Genomic DNA, 14,979 nt, shown 5'->3' with positions numbered 1-14,979 from the left:
CCAACCATTAGCTGTCACCATGACCCTGCTGCCTAGAGCAAGTATATGAACAAAGAATCCCTGAAGCCAGTTTGGTGTACCATCCTCCCACAAGCAGGTGGTGAGTAATTTCATCCAGTTGTGGAGAAGGAATCTTGACACACCAAAGTCAAGTCAAAATTGATTTAATTATTTTATTGTATTGATGGGGCCTTGAAATCTTTTCTTAATCAGAGTATTTTTTTAAGTATGCTACAACTAATAATGCCATTTTCTGCTTAAAATTCTTTAGTGGTTTCCCACTATCTTCAGAAAAAAGTACAAAGTCCTCAACATGGTCAATGACGCCCAAGCATGATCTGAACCCTGCTCACCTCTCCCATCTCCCATCTCACCTCGTTATAAAAAAAAGTGTGTTGTAAATAGACAAGTTATAGTTGTATGCATTCATAGAGTACAAAATGATGCTATGATTTTGTAATACAAATGTGGAATAATTAAATCAAGCTAATTAACATATCCATCCTCACAAATATTTATCATATATCCTGAGAGAGGTACTAGATATATAGGATTGAGCCATACAAATAACTAGAGGGAAAGATATACTTAAAACACATAATGACACAAATAATGATTTAATTATAGCTATAAAAAGGACTACCTTTTTTTGAAGGTAGACTGTTATAAAAACAAATGCAATCTTTCCTGCCTTAGCAAAGCATTATTATTTGGCATTATTTCAGTTGTTTTTTTGTGCAGGAGCATCCTTAGGTCTGTGGATTTGGCTTTGTTCAGTCACTGACTCCTACCAAAATCCAGCAGTGTCCCAGCAGCCTGCTCCCAGCAGTTAGGTTTGTTCTCAGGAGCCAGCCTCTCCTGTGTGGGGGTGGGGCAGGCACTGAGGTGTTACTTTCCCCCATATGGTGTGTCTGGTGGTTGGGACTAGAATACAGCCTGGTCTCTTGTCTGCAGTCCATTTTCTACTGGTACCCTGCCCGAAACCCGAGACCGTTTGACTGGAGGTCAATCACAAAACGCAAACTGGTTGATGTCCCAGCTTGGGATGTCTGTATGCCTCTCCTTTGGCTTCTCCCAGGAATGCTTTCTGCTTCAAACTGGACAGATTTCTCTGGAACAAATGACAAAACCTTGCCAGCGCCAGCAGTGTCTGCTGCCACACTTCCCTCCATATTGGATCCCTTGCATCAGGCGCTCTTCTGCCTTCTTTAGAAGCTACTCCTCAACCCTTTCAAATAGAGGAACCCCGCAGTGGAACTGGGCCCCTGGCTCTTGCTCCTGTTTTCTTCAATGTCCAGATTTATTTGTTTTCAGGCTTGGATGATGATACATATTTAAGTCCTTAGGTCTCAAAAAAACCAAAACAAAACAAACAAAAAAAAACTACAACCCACAAAAATCCCTCTACTCTGTCCTTCAGAAGGGACAACAGGGTGTGGGGCTGGAGTAGGGTGGAGTAGAAAAACAGCTTACACTCATTGCCTTTAGATAAGAGGTGACTGATGGTAAAATGCCAAGCAGGCAGAAAGAGGGGCCATAAGACACTTCTTGTCTAACGTTTTGCCCTCCCTCCACTGTTGTCACTCTGTGTAGAATCCTGGCTGGCAAGGCTGGCTTGGATGGATACTTACACTTAGACCTCACGCTATTGATTTGCTTAGGGCTAGGTGCCAGGCTTTTCTTCCAGCCCGTACACAACTAATCAAATTAATGGATGCTGCTGCTGGTTCTCATCAAATGCCATTAAAATATAACTCTTTCATGAATAATTCTAAACATTGGCACAAAGCAATTGATTACAAGAACTATGTATTTCAAATGGGAGGAATAATTGATGTTTTTAACATGTAAATAAGCTTCTAGGGAGTTCTGAGATACCAGTTATAAAAGTACAGCTATAATCACAGTTCGTCTGAGTTTTAGAGCTTCCGATTTGTGTTTATTATCCAATTGTGGCTTTCAGAGTGCAACATGTAAAATGCAAACCTGCTTCATCATCTCAATTTCATTCTGTCTGATCCTGCCTGTAAACTTACTAAATGCTATGGGTCTGCACTCAGAGATATGAACTGTAGAAAAACATACAGAATGGGGACATTCTGTTTCCTTTCTTCTAAAAGACTGGCATCTCAAGATACAGAGTCAGTCATCACATAACTGCCTTCCCATCAATCACAGTCAATTCACCCATGAAAAGCTGTAGTAGAAGAAGGAACTGAAGAGTCAGGTAAAGATATTGCACTCTTGTCTCAGAAATTAGTGCAGCAGACTTCCAGCTGCCCCTCTGACTGGCTGCTCTTTGTTTTAACTCTCTCGTACTTTGTCCTGGTTTGCTCTCACTCCCTACTGTGGGCCTCCCTTACTTGATAGTTTTGTTCAAGTTTTTTCTGGCTCAACTGGGATACTCTCTTTAAATTGGATTTTCTAAATTTGCCATTCTTACCTCTCATTCCCCATATTGAATGTAAGAAATAATCCTTCCTTCCTCTTAAGTGAAAGGATTTGACTGGCAGAGTCCACTCCCTTACAACATCTATCATGGAGAGGATCAGATAATTTGAGAATATTGTGCTACATAAATGAGTCAATTTTTTTTTTTTTTTTTTTTTGGAGTCTCGCCCAGGCTGGAGTGCAATGGCATGATCTCAGCTCACTGCAACCTCTGCCTCCCTGGATCAAGTGATTCTCCTGCCTCAGCCTCCCGAGTATCTAGGATTACACCACACCCGGCTAATTTTTGTATTTTTAGTAGAGACAGAGTTTCACCATGTTGGCCAGGCTGGTCTCAAACTCCTGACCTTAAGTGATCTGCCTGCCTTGGCCTCCCAAATTGCTGGGATTACAGGCTTGAGCCATCGCATCCAGCCTGAATGAGTCAATTCTAAACACATTATTTCACTTAATATGTAGTTATTCAGTCAAATTTTATTAAGTCAGAAACTGTGATAAAAGATAATTAATGTATAATTCCTCCTCCCACACCAAATCATCATTATAGGCAGGATCAAAATGTTTATAATCTAATAGGAGACAGAGATATATAAACATACAGTGGAAGAAATGCTAAAGATACTATAATAGATAAAAGGTAGGTCATATAGGAACACAATTGAGGGGCAGTACATTTTATTTTGGAAGATGAAGAAAGACTTAATAAAATAGATGATACTTGAACTGGTCTTGGTTGTTATGGTGGAAAAGGGGATTCCAAATAGAAGACACTGAGCAAAAGCAGAGTTGAGTGGTACAAGTGATGCAATGGAGAGCTGTCAGTAGTTCAACATGGCTGCAGGGTTAGAAGCCACTGGACAGGGGAGAGAAAACCAGAGAAGCTGGCATACAGTCTTGAGTGCTAGGCAGTAATCTGCATTTTATTAGTGGTTCTCAAATTGATGTTTGTAAGAGAATCACCTATGGAACTTTAAAAACTCAGCTCAGCTCCAGCTCCATCCCAAACCCACTGAATTGTATTTCCCAGTGTGACACATGGCTGGGCATATTTTGTAAAGGCTCTTCTGATCAGAAATTCCCCAAGCTTATTCCCTGTCCTTTGTGGGCATAGAGCTGAAGAGCATTTCCTAGCATTCCTTGCAGTTAGGCAGAGGCTGTAACTGAGTTCTGGCCAATGGAATGCAAGAAGTGATACATGCTACTTCCAAGTTTATTCCTGAAAATTCTTACAGCATCTTCCTCAGCTGCTGTCCTTCATCACCAGCCTGCTGAATATGCCGAAGACCATAAGACTCTAGAAAGTCAAAGAACCTCTTGCTGAAACATGTCTGAGTCCCTGAGTCATTGTATGTAAGACCACCCAGTGAACACCCAGTTCAGTGGCCATACAAGCAAGGAATTGATTTTTATTGTGTTAAGCCACTGGGATTTTGGAGTTGTACACAATGCTTTTGAAAACCACTGCTGAGCAATAACTGGCCACTGAAAGTGTGAAGTGTTACAATTGGATTTACACTTCAGAAATATTATTCTGGTACAAGTGTGGAGAATAGATAGCACTGGAAAAGGTGAGAGCCAGGAAGATCAATGAAGATTAATTGCAGTCACCTTAGGAACAGAATATGAGATTGCAGCATGGCAGTAGTGATAATGACGGAGAATAGGATAGTGGACCAATTATAGGAGACAGAAGTAAATGAAATCTATTCATTTTGGAGACTATTTGGTTATGTAAATGACAGATCCTCTGAGTTTCCCAGTGTTTTTGAAGTTCAACATGTTGCTCCTCAAATTCAAAAACATTATAATTTTTCAAAGATAATTTTATAGTAGTCTCATGGTTATCAAGCTTGAAGAGTAATTTGTTAAGAGTTCTTTCCTGATCTGGCCATTGCTCTTCGTCTCATCTTACACATTTTGTTTCAGTCAAGAGTAACTGTTTTTAAGTGCAGATCTTTTCTAGTGTGGTTCAGTTGAAGTCAACTGGACTATCAGATAAAATGATGTATTCAAAGCAAATAAGTCTATATGGTAAATGGAAAACTCTGACATTGTTTTAAAATTTTATTCTACAAAGCACTGTGGCTTGGCTGAAGTGTTGCCCTGATTCCACAGGCTGCCAAGGTGAGCTTTCTAAAAGGCAAGGCTAGAGTGACACCCCAATTCAGAAGTGGCTACCTCAACTGCATCCAAATACAGCTGGGAGATCCTAAAGTACAGGGGCTCAGGTGTATGTGTCAGCTTTCTTTAAAGGTTGAAGACACAAGCACTTTCACTTCAGGATTTATGAAAGGTGGTGAATGACTGGCAAGATGAGAGTGTCCTGATAAGAGAAGCTAGTAAAGCAATCATAAAAGGAAAGAAATAATTTACAACTCTAGAGCCTAGGAAACCTTGAGGAATAAGTTTGGCCCAGCAGCTGCAAGGGTTTATGACCACTGATTTCAGACAACATAGCTGCTTGCTTTAAACTAAGGCATCTGAACTTCTGTTAAAAGTGAAAAGGGATTACATTGCAGCTTGTAGAGTTCAAAGCAACCGACAGGGACAGAAAACTGGGAGCAAACGGCCTAATCATGTTTAATGGCAGCATCAACTCGGAAGAAGCCAAGGGGGTTCTGTTGAAAGCTGTGCACTAGAGGGGACTGGAGCCCACGCCTGTCATATTCACCTCATGTCTGCATGACTTGTTGCAACTACTTGCATGCTTTCACGTATACAGTCTTCTTTGGTCCTCTTCAAAACCCTGTGAGGAATTCCCATTCCAGGGAGGAGAATAGGAGAATAACTCATGTGTCAAGGGAAATATCTTCATGGCCAGTCTTGATACCTAGATAAGGATTCTTAAAAATAATACATTTGGAGTCATCATTTCAAAATATGGTTGTAAAATATGGTTGTCTCTAGAACCCATATTCAAATTATGCTTCCTAGAACTGGCCATTAGCTAATCTTTTTTTCCCCTTGTTTTAATATTCATAACTACCAGTTGTTCCTCTAACATTCTCCTAGGGATATGTTCAAAACATGCAGAACTCCAGTCTCCCTTCCCCAAAGAAAGTGAAATGACAAAAGAAACAAATTCCAATGCTAGGAATTGTATTGGGACAAATCTGTGTTGTGGTTTTAAAAATGTAGCTTAAATCAAAACACCTGGCAATGAATTGACTGCTTTTGCCATTTAATTTGAACTTATCTGTTTCAATCATATGCTTTAAATTGTAAATTGCATCCAGGCAGCTATTAGAAATTAATATTTAACTTAGATTCTTGAGAGGTAAGAATTGCTAGAAGTCAAGCATATTTGGCTTTAAAATGGCTTTACAACCATTTCCCAGGTTATCCTTACCAAAGATCCCATTTGATACGATACTCTAGTTTTGATGGGTGTTTATAGATGTTTGTGATGGAAAACTGGAGTCAGACAAGCCTGAATTCCAATCTTAACTTTGCATTTGGCTAGCTTTAAGTCCTCGGGCAAGTCAAAAATCCTCTCTAAGCCTGAGGTTCATCATCTGTATAGTGAAATTAACCATATTTACATTCAATTGTTAAGGTTAATGTGAGTATTGAATGGAATATTTATTTCCACATAGAAAATATTCAAAATGGTAGTATCATTAATATGAGAATTGAGCAAAGATCTGGATAGGGTGAAAAAGTTTACTAGAGCAAGGAGTATCTATAAATTGGTTTTGTTACTGTAATTCTCAATTATAAATTATAGTGGTCCTTCTCAGTTATGTAAGTCCTTAAAAAGCCCAACAGTACAGTTGGTATTAAGGAATTTAAGACCTTAAGAAAGTTTATGTTGGAGGTAGATATATAAACCTGTGAAATGTGTTTTATATTCACTGAAGTAAAATAATTGATACCTCACACTAAATTAAAATATTATCAGTAGTATCTTATACATATTAAATTAGTAATACTTGCCAACTTTGTTTCTCATTAAATTTTTTCAGAATCTCTCTCTAGGAGAAAGTACCTGCAAGATATTTTCATTTACAGGATGTCAGCTTTTATATGCTGATAATATGCTTACAAGCCAAAAATGCCCCGATGTTTGTTCCTCCATCAAGGATGTTCCAGTCTCTCTCAACTGATGTGGTGATTTTTCTCTCTTCTCATGTTGCCTACTGTAGTTTGTTTCACGATAACATTTCTCCCCTCCCAGGTCTCATCATGCTCCCTGGGGCAGACAGAGAGTAATTTCAATGCTAGAATGTTTAAGAAGCCAGCTAACCAACCAACCAACCAACCAACCAACCAACCAACCAGCCTTTTATGTAATACCCTTGCTGAGTTATGTTGAACATAACTTTTGAGTGCTCTACACAACACATAAGAGTACTAGCCTAATGAGAATTTTATGGTGAAGTTTCTTTCATAGAGGCTTCTATTCTCTCCCTGCAGTTTTAAAGCCTGTTTAAATTGCTGTTTTTAATTCTAAGATTTCGTTGCAGCAACCTGCACTTGTTCTCCACCATCTGCCTAACCTTCTCTTTTCATTATAAATATCCACCTATTTTTCTAGTTTCTTCAACAAGAGTGACTTGTGAGTTATAAATACTACATCTAAACTTCCCTAGTTGTTCAAATAAGACAGTTGTAGACCAGTTTAAATGGAAGCAAGCCAAACGTTTCTGAGCTTGACTCTGTTATCTATATTTATTCTCACTAATTACAACTCTATGCACACAAATATGTTTAAATGTCTAAATGGGGATAAATGAGGAAAGTGCCAGTTTATCTGCTGCAGAACTAATTGAGTTTCTCTTGCTCTCTTAAAGGTAAGGGCTGGCTAATAGGCCAGAGTTGGGTTCTGAGGGACAAAGCTCGAGGAAATCAGGCCAGATAGAGTAGTGAGCCAAGTCACAGGCTCAGAGGAAAAAACCAATATAACCCTACCTATAATTGCCTAACCATGAGTTGAAATTTAAAATAAGGGTCAGTTCAGAGTGAAGACAGATAGATGAGAAGCAATGGCAGGGTACTGAGGTCTTAGCTGAATGTCAGATAATCCAGTTGGCCTCCTGAATTATCAGTTATAGGGACAGTTAAGAGTGATTTATTAGCACTGTTTTTCTCATATTTTATATTGGGCTGTGTTGGTGACCCATGGGGCAGCCAAATAATGTAATAAAATTGCTTATGGACCCCCGTGGTGAGTTACCATGTATTGAATCCCTCCTTCAAATCTGAATGCCTATGTTGGACTTTTTCCCTATACTGTCAGCCAGTGGTGCACTGTTTTTGGACATTACTTGTGTGAAATCTGATGCTACAGAAATAAAAAAAAAAAAAAATTGTACCTGGTTGACTCTTAGGGCAGATGCAGAAGAAATAATTCTTAACATTTTAAATAGAATTTGCCGGTGATCTCAGTTATGCTAAAAGATAAGGTAACATGATAAGTAGCTACCATGGGGAGAAAATAGGGTAACTAATTACGATTATACAATACAAACAGATATGTGGTGATGAGATTTATGTCTAAGTGTATATTATCAGGCACAAATTCATAGTGTTTATTTAATTTTCCATTTAAACTACTAATGAAGTACTCTATAAATGTAGGATACTAAAATTATGTCAAATTAGTTCAAATTCTGCACTGTGTGGAAGAAAGTACTGTAATTACTGAACAGTAGAAATATAATTGTTTATAGTACTTAAGCATCACTGCAATTAAGACATCACATTTGTTAAGCTTTCTTTAGAATCTGTGCTTAGTAATTTTTTAAATCTTTTTTTTTAACCTCGATTTCTGAGATTGCTACACATCTCTTTTTAAAATGTCCTTAATAATTTAAAAGTTTTGGTACTCAAAAAGCTCTGTAGAGTCTCAGTCTATTAGTATGACTCAGGATTCAAGACTGAACGTGAATGGATTTAATTTTTACTTTGATTTTATTTCATTTTAGTATCTTCACTTGGTATAAATGCAATATCCAAAAGAGGCACCAAAAGACGAAAGTAGATCCACGTGTAGGTAAGAAAAGGTCACTATCAGTAAATATAGTTCAATAGTGGAAGCCCTAGAAGGCTGAAGTCTTGTTTGACTATTAAAATGTCCTTGGAAATTATTCCGTTTGTTACTAAATTTGTGAAAACTTTAAATATATATTTTCTTTTTTTATAGTTTTTCTAGCTAATCCCTAGAAACACATAAACATGTTGTTCTAGGTTTGTTATTCTTTTTCTTACTTCTGCTAATTAGATCTTCTCATTAAAACATTTTCCATTAATACCCATGTAAAAAATCTCAAATAATATTTTTATAAGACATGCATACTGATAATAAACATCTACTTCCTAAATCAATTTCTTTCTTCATTCAACAAGACTATGATTTTCAGAATAAATAAAAATATGGTGCTAGGTGTTTTCACATGTTCCAGAGCTAAAAGTTGAATGTTCTAGGCTGCCAAAATTTAGTAATAGCTAGTGTTGCCACCTATCACACATAACATGGTAAGTTCCTTTGGATAGTATGGGCAATGGGTTACTATAGTGAGCTTGATCTCTGCATTTGTGTGTGTGTGTGTCGGATATGTTTGATTCTAAGTAGCACCATGCATGGCTATTAAAGGTAAAAGTAACAGCAGGGGCATGGTTCCAAATGCTTAGTAAAGATGTTTATTAAAGCTGGCTCTCAAGTGACAGATAAATGCATAGCTCTATTATGCATGCTAAATTCAGTATGCTGCAAGCTTAAAAGCAGATAGATCAAAACAAGAGAGATTTAAAAAATCATAAAGACAAAATGCAGCTATGTCAGTGTGTGACAGGAAAATATTTTTTTCCTTAAAAGTGATTTCCCCTCACCCTGTCAAGAAACATAACCACAATTTATGGAACAAAATTGAAAGCAAGTTGGCAGAGTGTGCCTTTTCTTAACTTGCCTGGCATCAAGCTTTAAAAGCCCCAAGTAAATTGACTTTTCTTCAGCCAAGGTACAATTAAACAAAAAACTACATCACATAATTACTGCTGTATAATTCTTATTTATTAATGTGCAATATTTAGTTCTTAAAAAACAAAAACAAAAAACACACACGCAAAACAAGACATTAAACAAATTCTTTCATGCACGGCTTCTCTACCTGACAAGGTTCCGCTGCATGAATTTTTTGAGGAGTTCCCTTGCTTGGGGTTGGCATATGTTTTTCAATGTTCACTATCCAGAGTCATATTTGCAGAAACATATATGAATATTATAAATGGTGGGCTGTGCTGCTCTCACATGATGAAAACCTCAGTTCCTTGGTTGTCTGGGGCTTTGTGTAAATGCCAATAAATTTGAGAGTTCACCCAACTGTGTCTCTTAACCTTTGTTCCCAAAGGTGAAGGACAGGATTTTTTATCAAGTAGCAATTTATCTTTAATTAGGAAAACATAATTAGGTATTATCACCTAATTGCAATTACTGGTGGGAGAAAGTCACATTTCATGAGTAGTGACCCATGTTGGGTTACAGATCTCCTATTACTGAATGTTGCATTGGTATTTATATTTGGCAGACAGCCAATAAAAATTAAAAGGTGATCACCATGTTTCTCTGCAGTCCAGTTGTCAAAGTCACCAACTCTGCTGCTGAACAAGAAACCAAGAGATACTTCCTGAGTCACATTTAGCTATTTCTGTTTACTGCTCAGACATCAAGTGTAGATCAAAATAGTTGTATACAAAACGCCCATGTGAAATAGGTTAGGTAACTGTTCCACACTTCATTTCTGGTACAGTTAAAAACAGTTTAATGTCTCAAGGCACCACTATGGTTGAACACCAGATACACGGGTCATCAGCTAATCTTCTACTATGCTGTAAAGTCAGTAATAGCTTGTGCAATTGTGAAAAGCAATCTCTAGAGGACTGTTAAGTACACAGTAGGCACGTGTATTATAATACAAATAGAAAACAATGAATCCTAGAAAAAGCATGTTGAGCACCGTTGTGGCATTGTTCATATTTTTACCTAACACTACGTAAACCTTACATATACAAAATGAAAGACTAAATTTTTAAAGTTACACTCAAGGTTGCTTTTTGTGCTATCTCCAAGTCTATCTCCGAGTCTAGTTCGTAGGTGTACTTTTAGAAGTCGTTGGGTCTTGATCAGCTTCTGTTGCACTAGTAGATTCGTTCAACTGTGAGCTCAAGTTTTCCGAGGTTAGGTGGGAAGACTTGTAGACGATCTCATTGAAGTCAGACCTGATGCAAACCAAAGAAGGGTCATTCAAGGGGTCTTCTACTGAAGCCTGGGTGTTTTCTCGAGTGATTCCCATGTCTTTGCTATGTTCTGATGGAGATTTTCTTTTCATGCGAGTGTAAGTTTTGTCTTGATTCTCCATGCGTGGCTCATTTTTCAAAAATCGTCCGAAGAACCAAATAAAGAATCCAAACCACACAAAGGCTATCAGGCTTGGAACAAAGGCCAGACACTTGACATCAAGACTGGCTCCTATGAACCTGCTGTGTAAGAACATGTCTCCCTCAACATATGTTTTATTAGTCTGAGGGTTAGTGTGATTGGACCTCCATTCCCAGGATAGCTTGGTTCTGTTCAAATCTTTTAAACTTTCTGAGTCTTTCACTGTATATATCTTCTGCCCTGGGCCGATATATTGCCCATATTCATGAGGTTTATAAAATATTTGGTTCTTCCACATATTAAGATCCAAAATCAAGACGAGGAAGATAATTCCATAGTTAAACCATTTGCCTGCATTAAAAAAGAAATACTGCATTAATCAAAGGGCCATAAAATTGCAATAGGGTTTTCTTCAATAAAATGAGGATAATGGTATAATAGCATAAATTATTAATGTTTTAGACTGGTTAACAATTAATTTTTTGAGAGTGCTGTGCTGCCATTAAGTGAATTGGCAAAGGGAATTTACTAAATGGATTCTGGGCATATGAAAACACAACTGTAGGTCCCTGAGCCAGTAATTTATGGTATTTATACTAACAAGATCCAATCTCTCTGTTTTATAGGCACCACAGCTATACTCAAATTTGCTTCCATGTAGGTTATCCTCTAGAACATTTCAATTAATGTGAAAAAACAAAGTCTAATGAAATTCTTAGAAAAGTTCAATGTATGATTGAACATCTCTTACAGTTTTATAATTATGTCTGGGCAAGAAATAAATCATTTTGCAATGCAAGCACAGCAGTATATCAAATGAATTCATATTGCTGTTTGTAGGTGACCTGTTGATTAAACCATTAGTTGATGTGATTCAGATCAATAATCCTTGAGCATTTATTTCAAGACTTTAAAAATAATTGCATCAAATTCTCATTGAACAGAATGCATTTACCAGACATAAATGTAACCATACTTTATGAACTGCTTGAAAAGATATATTTGAAGAGATTGCAACTACTAACGTTTCTTTTTTAGTATTTAAAAATCTTATATAAATACTATATTTAATGATCTATTATGAAATGAAAGTTTTACATTTGCAAATGGAAAGAATGTGGAAAAACTTTTCAGGTATACTAGAGTCCATTATAATTTTTATTATAATTTCTACAAATGGACAAAAATTGAAAAAACTTTCAAGAGATACTAGATTCTGTTATAATTTTTTCATTATAAATTACCGCAAGTTTTACGGCATCATGTATATTATAATAATACAGTAATACCTGCCTTATAGGTTTGTTGTAGCAAGTTAGGGGACATATGTACCAGGTTCCAGAAGCTTTAGTTAAAATAATTTTATGTATTATGCCAAAATTTTTTTCTTTTGTATTTGAAGTAACATTATTTAACATTATTGTTACTGCTTCATATGATTATGTATTTGGCAATATACAGTCTAACAAAATATCCAGCTACATAAAAATATAAAAGACATAACTGTGAGGAGTTTAGGAAAGTATTTTATCATCATAATTACATATTTTATTAAAGCTCCTATTACAGGTAAGACTAAATACTTTTAATCCTGGCTCCAAAATTACTAGCTGTGTGATCTGGAGCCAGTTGTTAAATTCTCTAAAGCCCAGTTTCTTTACATGTAGAAAATAATAGTATTTATTAAAGTTGTCAGAATTTCATGCGATTACTAGATGCTAAGGACAATGTCTGGTACATAATAGGGGTTTACTAGATACTAAGGACAGTGCCTGGTACATAATAGGGGCCCAGTAATTATTATAATTATTATCACGAAAGCCTTGCCTAAACCATGATAATTTTTTTATTTGCATGAGAAGGTGCAACTTGCTCCTCTACGAAGAGAACTTACCTAAACTATATGAAGGGAAATAGTAAATCTGCTTGTCCTGACATTGTTCAGCTATATAGAGTTTATAATATTTGAAATGAAAACTCTTGCCTGAATGATTTTTTTGGGCATACCCAACTGGAAAGTAATTCTGAACAATGGGAATGTTGTTTCAGATATTATAAAATATTTATAGCATCTGGTGTTGTTAAGTTCAAACCACTCATGAGATCTTCAAAACTAAACCAGGTTCATACTAAGGATCAACCATAATAGACTCTGTGTAGAACACATTGGTAGATGCTGAAGACCTATGTTTCAGCCCTTCAGAAAGGAATTCATCATCTTGTTAGGGGAACAGGACAGAGATCAACAGATAAATAATAACAGACTACATCTGAGAGGTGCCAAATGAGTGATACAAACCATAAATGCTGTAGATATTGAGGAAATGGGGAAAAAAAAAAAAAAACTGAAGGATACTTTCTGCAGGGAAGATTTTGAGGAAGGAACAATTCATGTGGTCCTTGAAGAACAAGCAGGACAGAAAACAGTTTGGAAAATTTTGTGTTTATTTTAGTTTATGCTTTCAGTATGTTGCAGATAGAACAGTATATGTGAAAAGATGAGATGACATGGAAGAAAGAGGCTGAGGGGACAGCAAACAAAAAGAGTGGAGATTATTGTAGAAAAAGGCCGGAAAGGGATGAGAAACAAGAGAAATGAAAAAGTTCAGAGGTTCTTATCCAGTATTAAGGAGACACTAATCTGTAGATGCCATGACAGAAAGCAAGTTGAAGGAGGGGCTTTGGGTTCTCCTCTGTTGTAGGAGCTTTATATTTATTCTCTTGCTGTAAACTGTACATGTTACAAAGCCAGATCACATGGTGGGGGAAGAGGTCCTTGTGCTTGTATGACTGATCACCATCTCCTTTTTAAATTTTCATTTTCCTTTTGAGATAGTGTCTCACTCTGTTGCAAGGCTGGAGCACAGTGTTGCAATTATAGCTCACTGCAGCCTTGAACGCCTAGACAAAAGCAATTCTCCTGCCTCAGCCTCCCAAGTAGCTAGAACTACAAGCCCAAGTCACCATACCTGGCTCCCACTACTTTCTTGACTCCCAAACGTTTCTTTCTCCCAAAGAACTTTTTCCAGCACTATTCAATTATTTTTCTACCAAGTGAATAGTGCTGGATGTTTGACCACTAAACTTGCACACCCAAGGATTACTTTTTATTATTTCTCAAGTGTCCTGATGTCTGAACATTTAGATGGGATGGAGAAGGAGCAAATTAAAACTGTGTGGCCTAACATCAGTTAATGGATATCATCATCTACTCCAACACATCTTTACTGGTTTGTAAAAGGGAGCACCATGGAGACAAAGCTGCAGGCTAGAAATAAGCAGATGGCCCATCCCAACACTAAACTTAAAGCATATGACCTTGAGTCACCTGTTTAACCTCTCTAGACCACAGTTATTCTATTTTCAAATTGAGAAAACTGAACTAGATGCCTTCCAGTTCCATAATTCTGCCCTCCTCCAACAAATCTGTCTACTTATTGGTCGTGTATAGAATCCAATTTTTTATTCTGTGAAATGGAGAATAATACCAGTGTAACTACCTCAAAGGATTATTTGTGAGGATAAAGTGAGATGTTGTACTGGAACACTCTCTGAAATATATTGTTTGCCAAATATGTAGGGTGGTATTATTTCTCCAATTTCTTTTCCCTACTTCTTTATTCCACACAGTATAGGATCTTGGTGATGGAATAGAGAGAAGGACATGTAAGGATAGTAACAAAGATATATCCTAAAATTGATCACATTATCTAATTTTTCTGTTGGGATAAAAGAGTATACATTACTAAATACCAACAACAGGAAGATGACAGTTATCCAGGAGGACCCAGTGTGTGGCTCTATGTAAATATGCTTTGTGAATCAGCATATTTAATATGTTAAAAATCCTTAGCAATTAGTAGTTTGTCTACAGTAGTATTGGCCCTGAGGAAAGACCTTTTATATCTATGAATTTTGAGGCTAAAAAACAGGGGATTGTGTCCCTACCTCTCTGCCACAGAAGAGAGGCCATGTTGGGGTGGGGAAGTGCGGAGGGGAAGGGATGCAGTGAGCCAGGCTGCCTATTCATATCACATTTCCCTTCTTCTCCCTCCTGCGGATGCAGCAGCGTCCTTCCCTCACTCAGCTAAAACTTGAAGCTGCTAAAACGGTAGAAAAAAATGGCCCTTCTTATTACTTTTGTTTGTTTG

General features: G+C 37.1%; 1 protein-coding gene across 4 annotated transcripts in view; it reads right to left on the bottom strand.

The window, feature by feature from the left end:
- Positions 1 to 9,441: 9,441 nt before the first annotated feature.
- Positions 9,442 to 14,979, bottom strand: part of TMEM117 (transmembrane protein 117) — a 562,924-nt gene continuing 557,386 nt past the window's right edge. For 3 of the 4 annotated variants that reach the window (XM_026454635.1, XM_023182825.1, XM_026454633.2), the window contains one exon: positions 9,446 to 11,179. In XM_026454635.1, the coding sequence (XP_026310420.1) occupies positions 11,141 to 11,179 (39 nt within the window). In that variant the 3' untranslated portion in view covers positions 9,446 to 11,140. Of the gene's footprint in view, positions 11,180 to 14,979 lie in introns of all 4 variants that reach the window. The other variant, XM_026454634.1, reaches the window with a different exon arrangement.

Source organism: Piliocolobus tephrosceles, chromosome 10 (assembly GCF_002776525.5).
Source record: "Piliocolobus tephrosceles isolate RC106 chromosome 10, ASM277652v3, whole genome shotgun sequence".
NCBI classification, from domain to species: domain Eukaryota; kingdom Metazoa; phylum Chordata; class Mammalia; order Primates; family Cercopithecidae; genus Piliocolobus; species Piliocolobus tephrosceles.
This window is presented reverse-complemented; position numbering and strand designations above follow the sequence as displayed.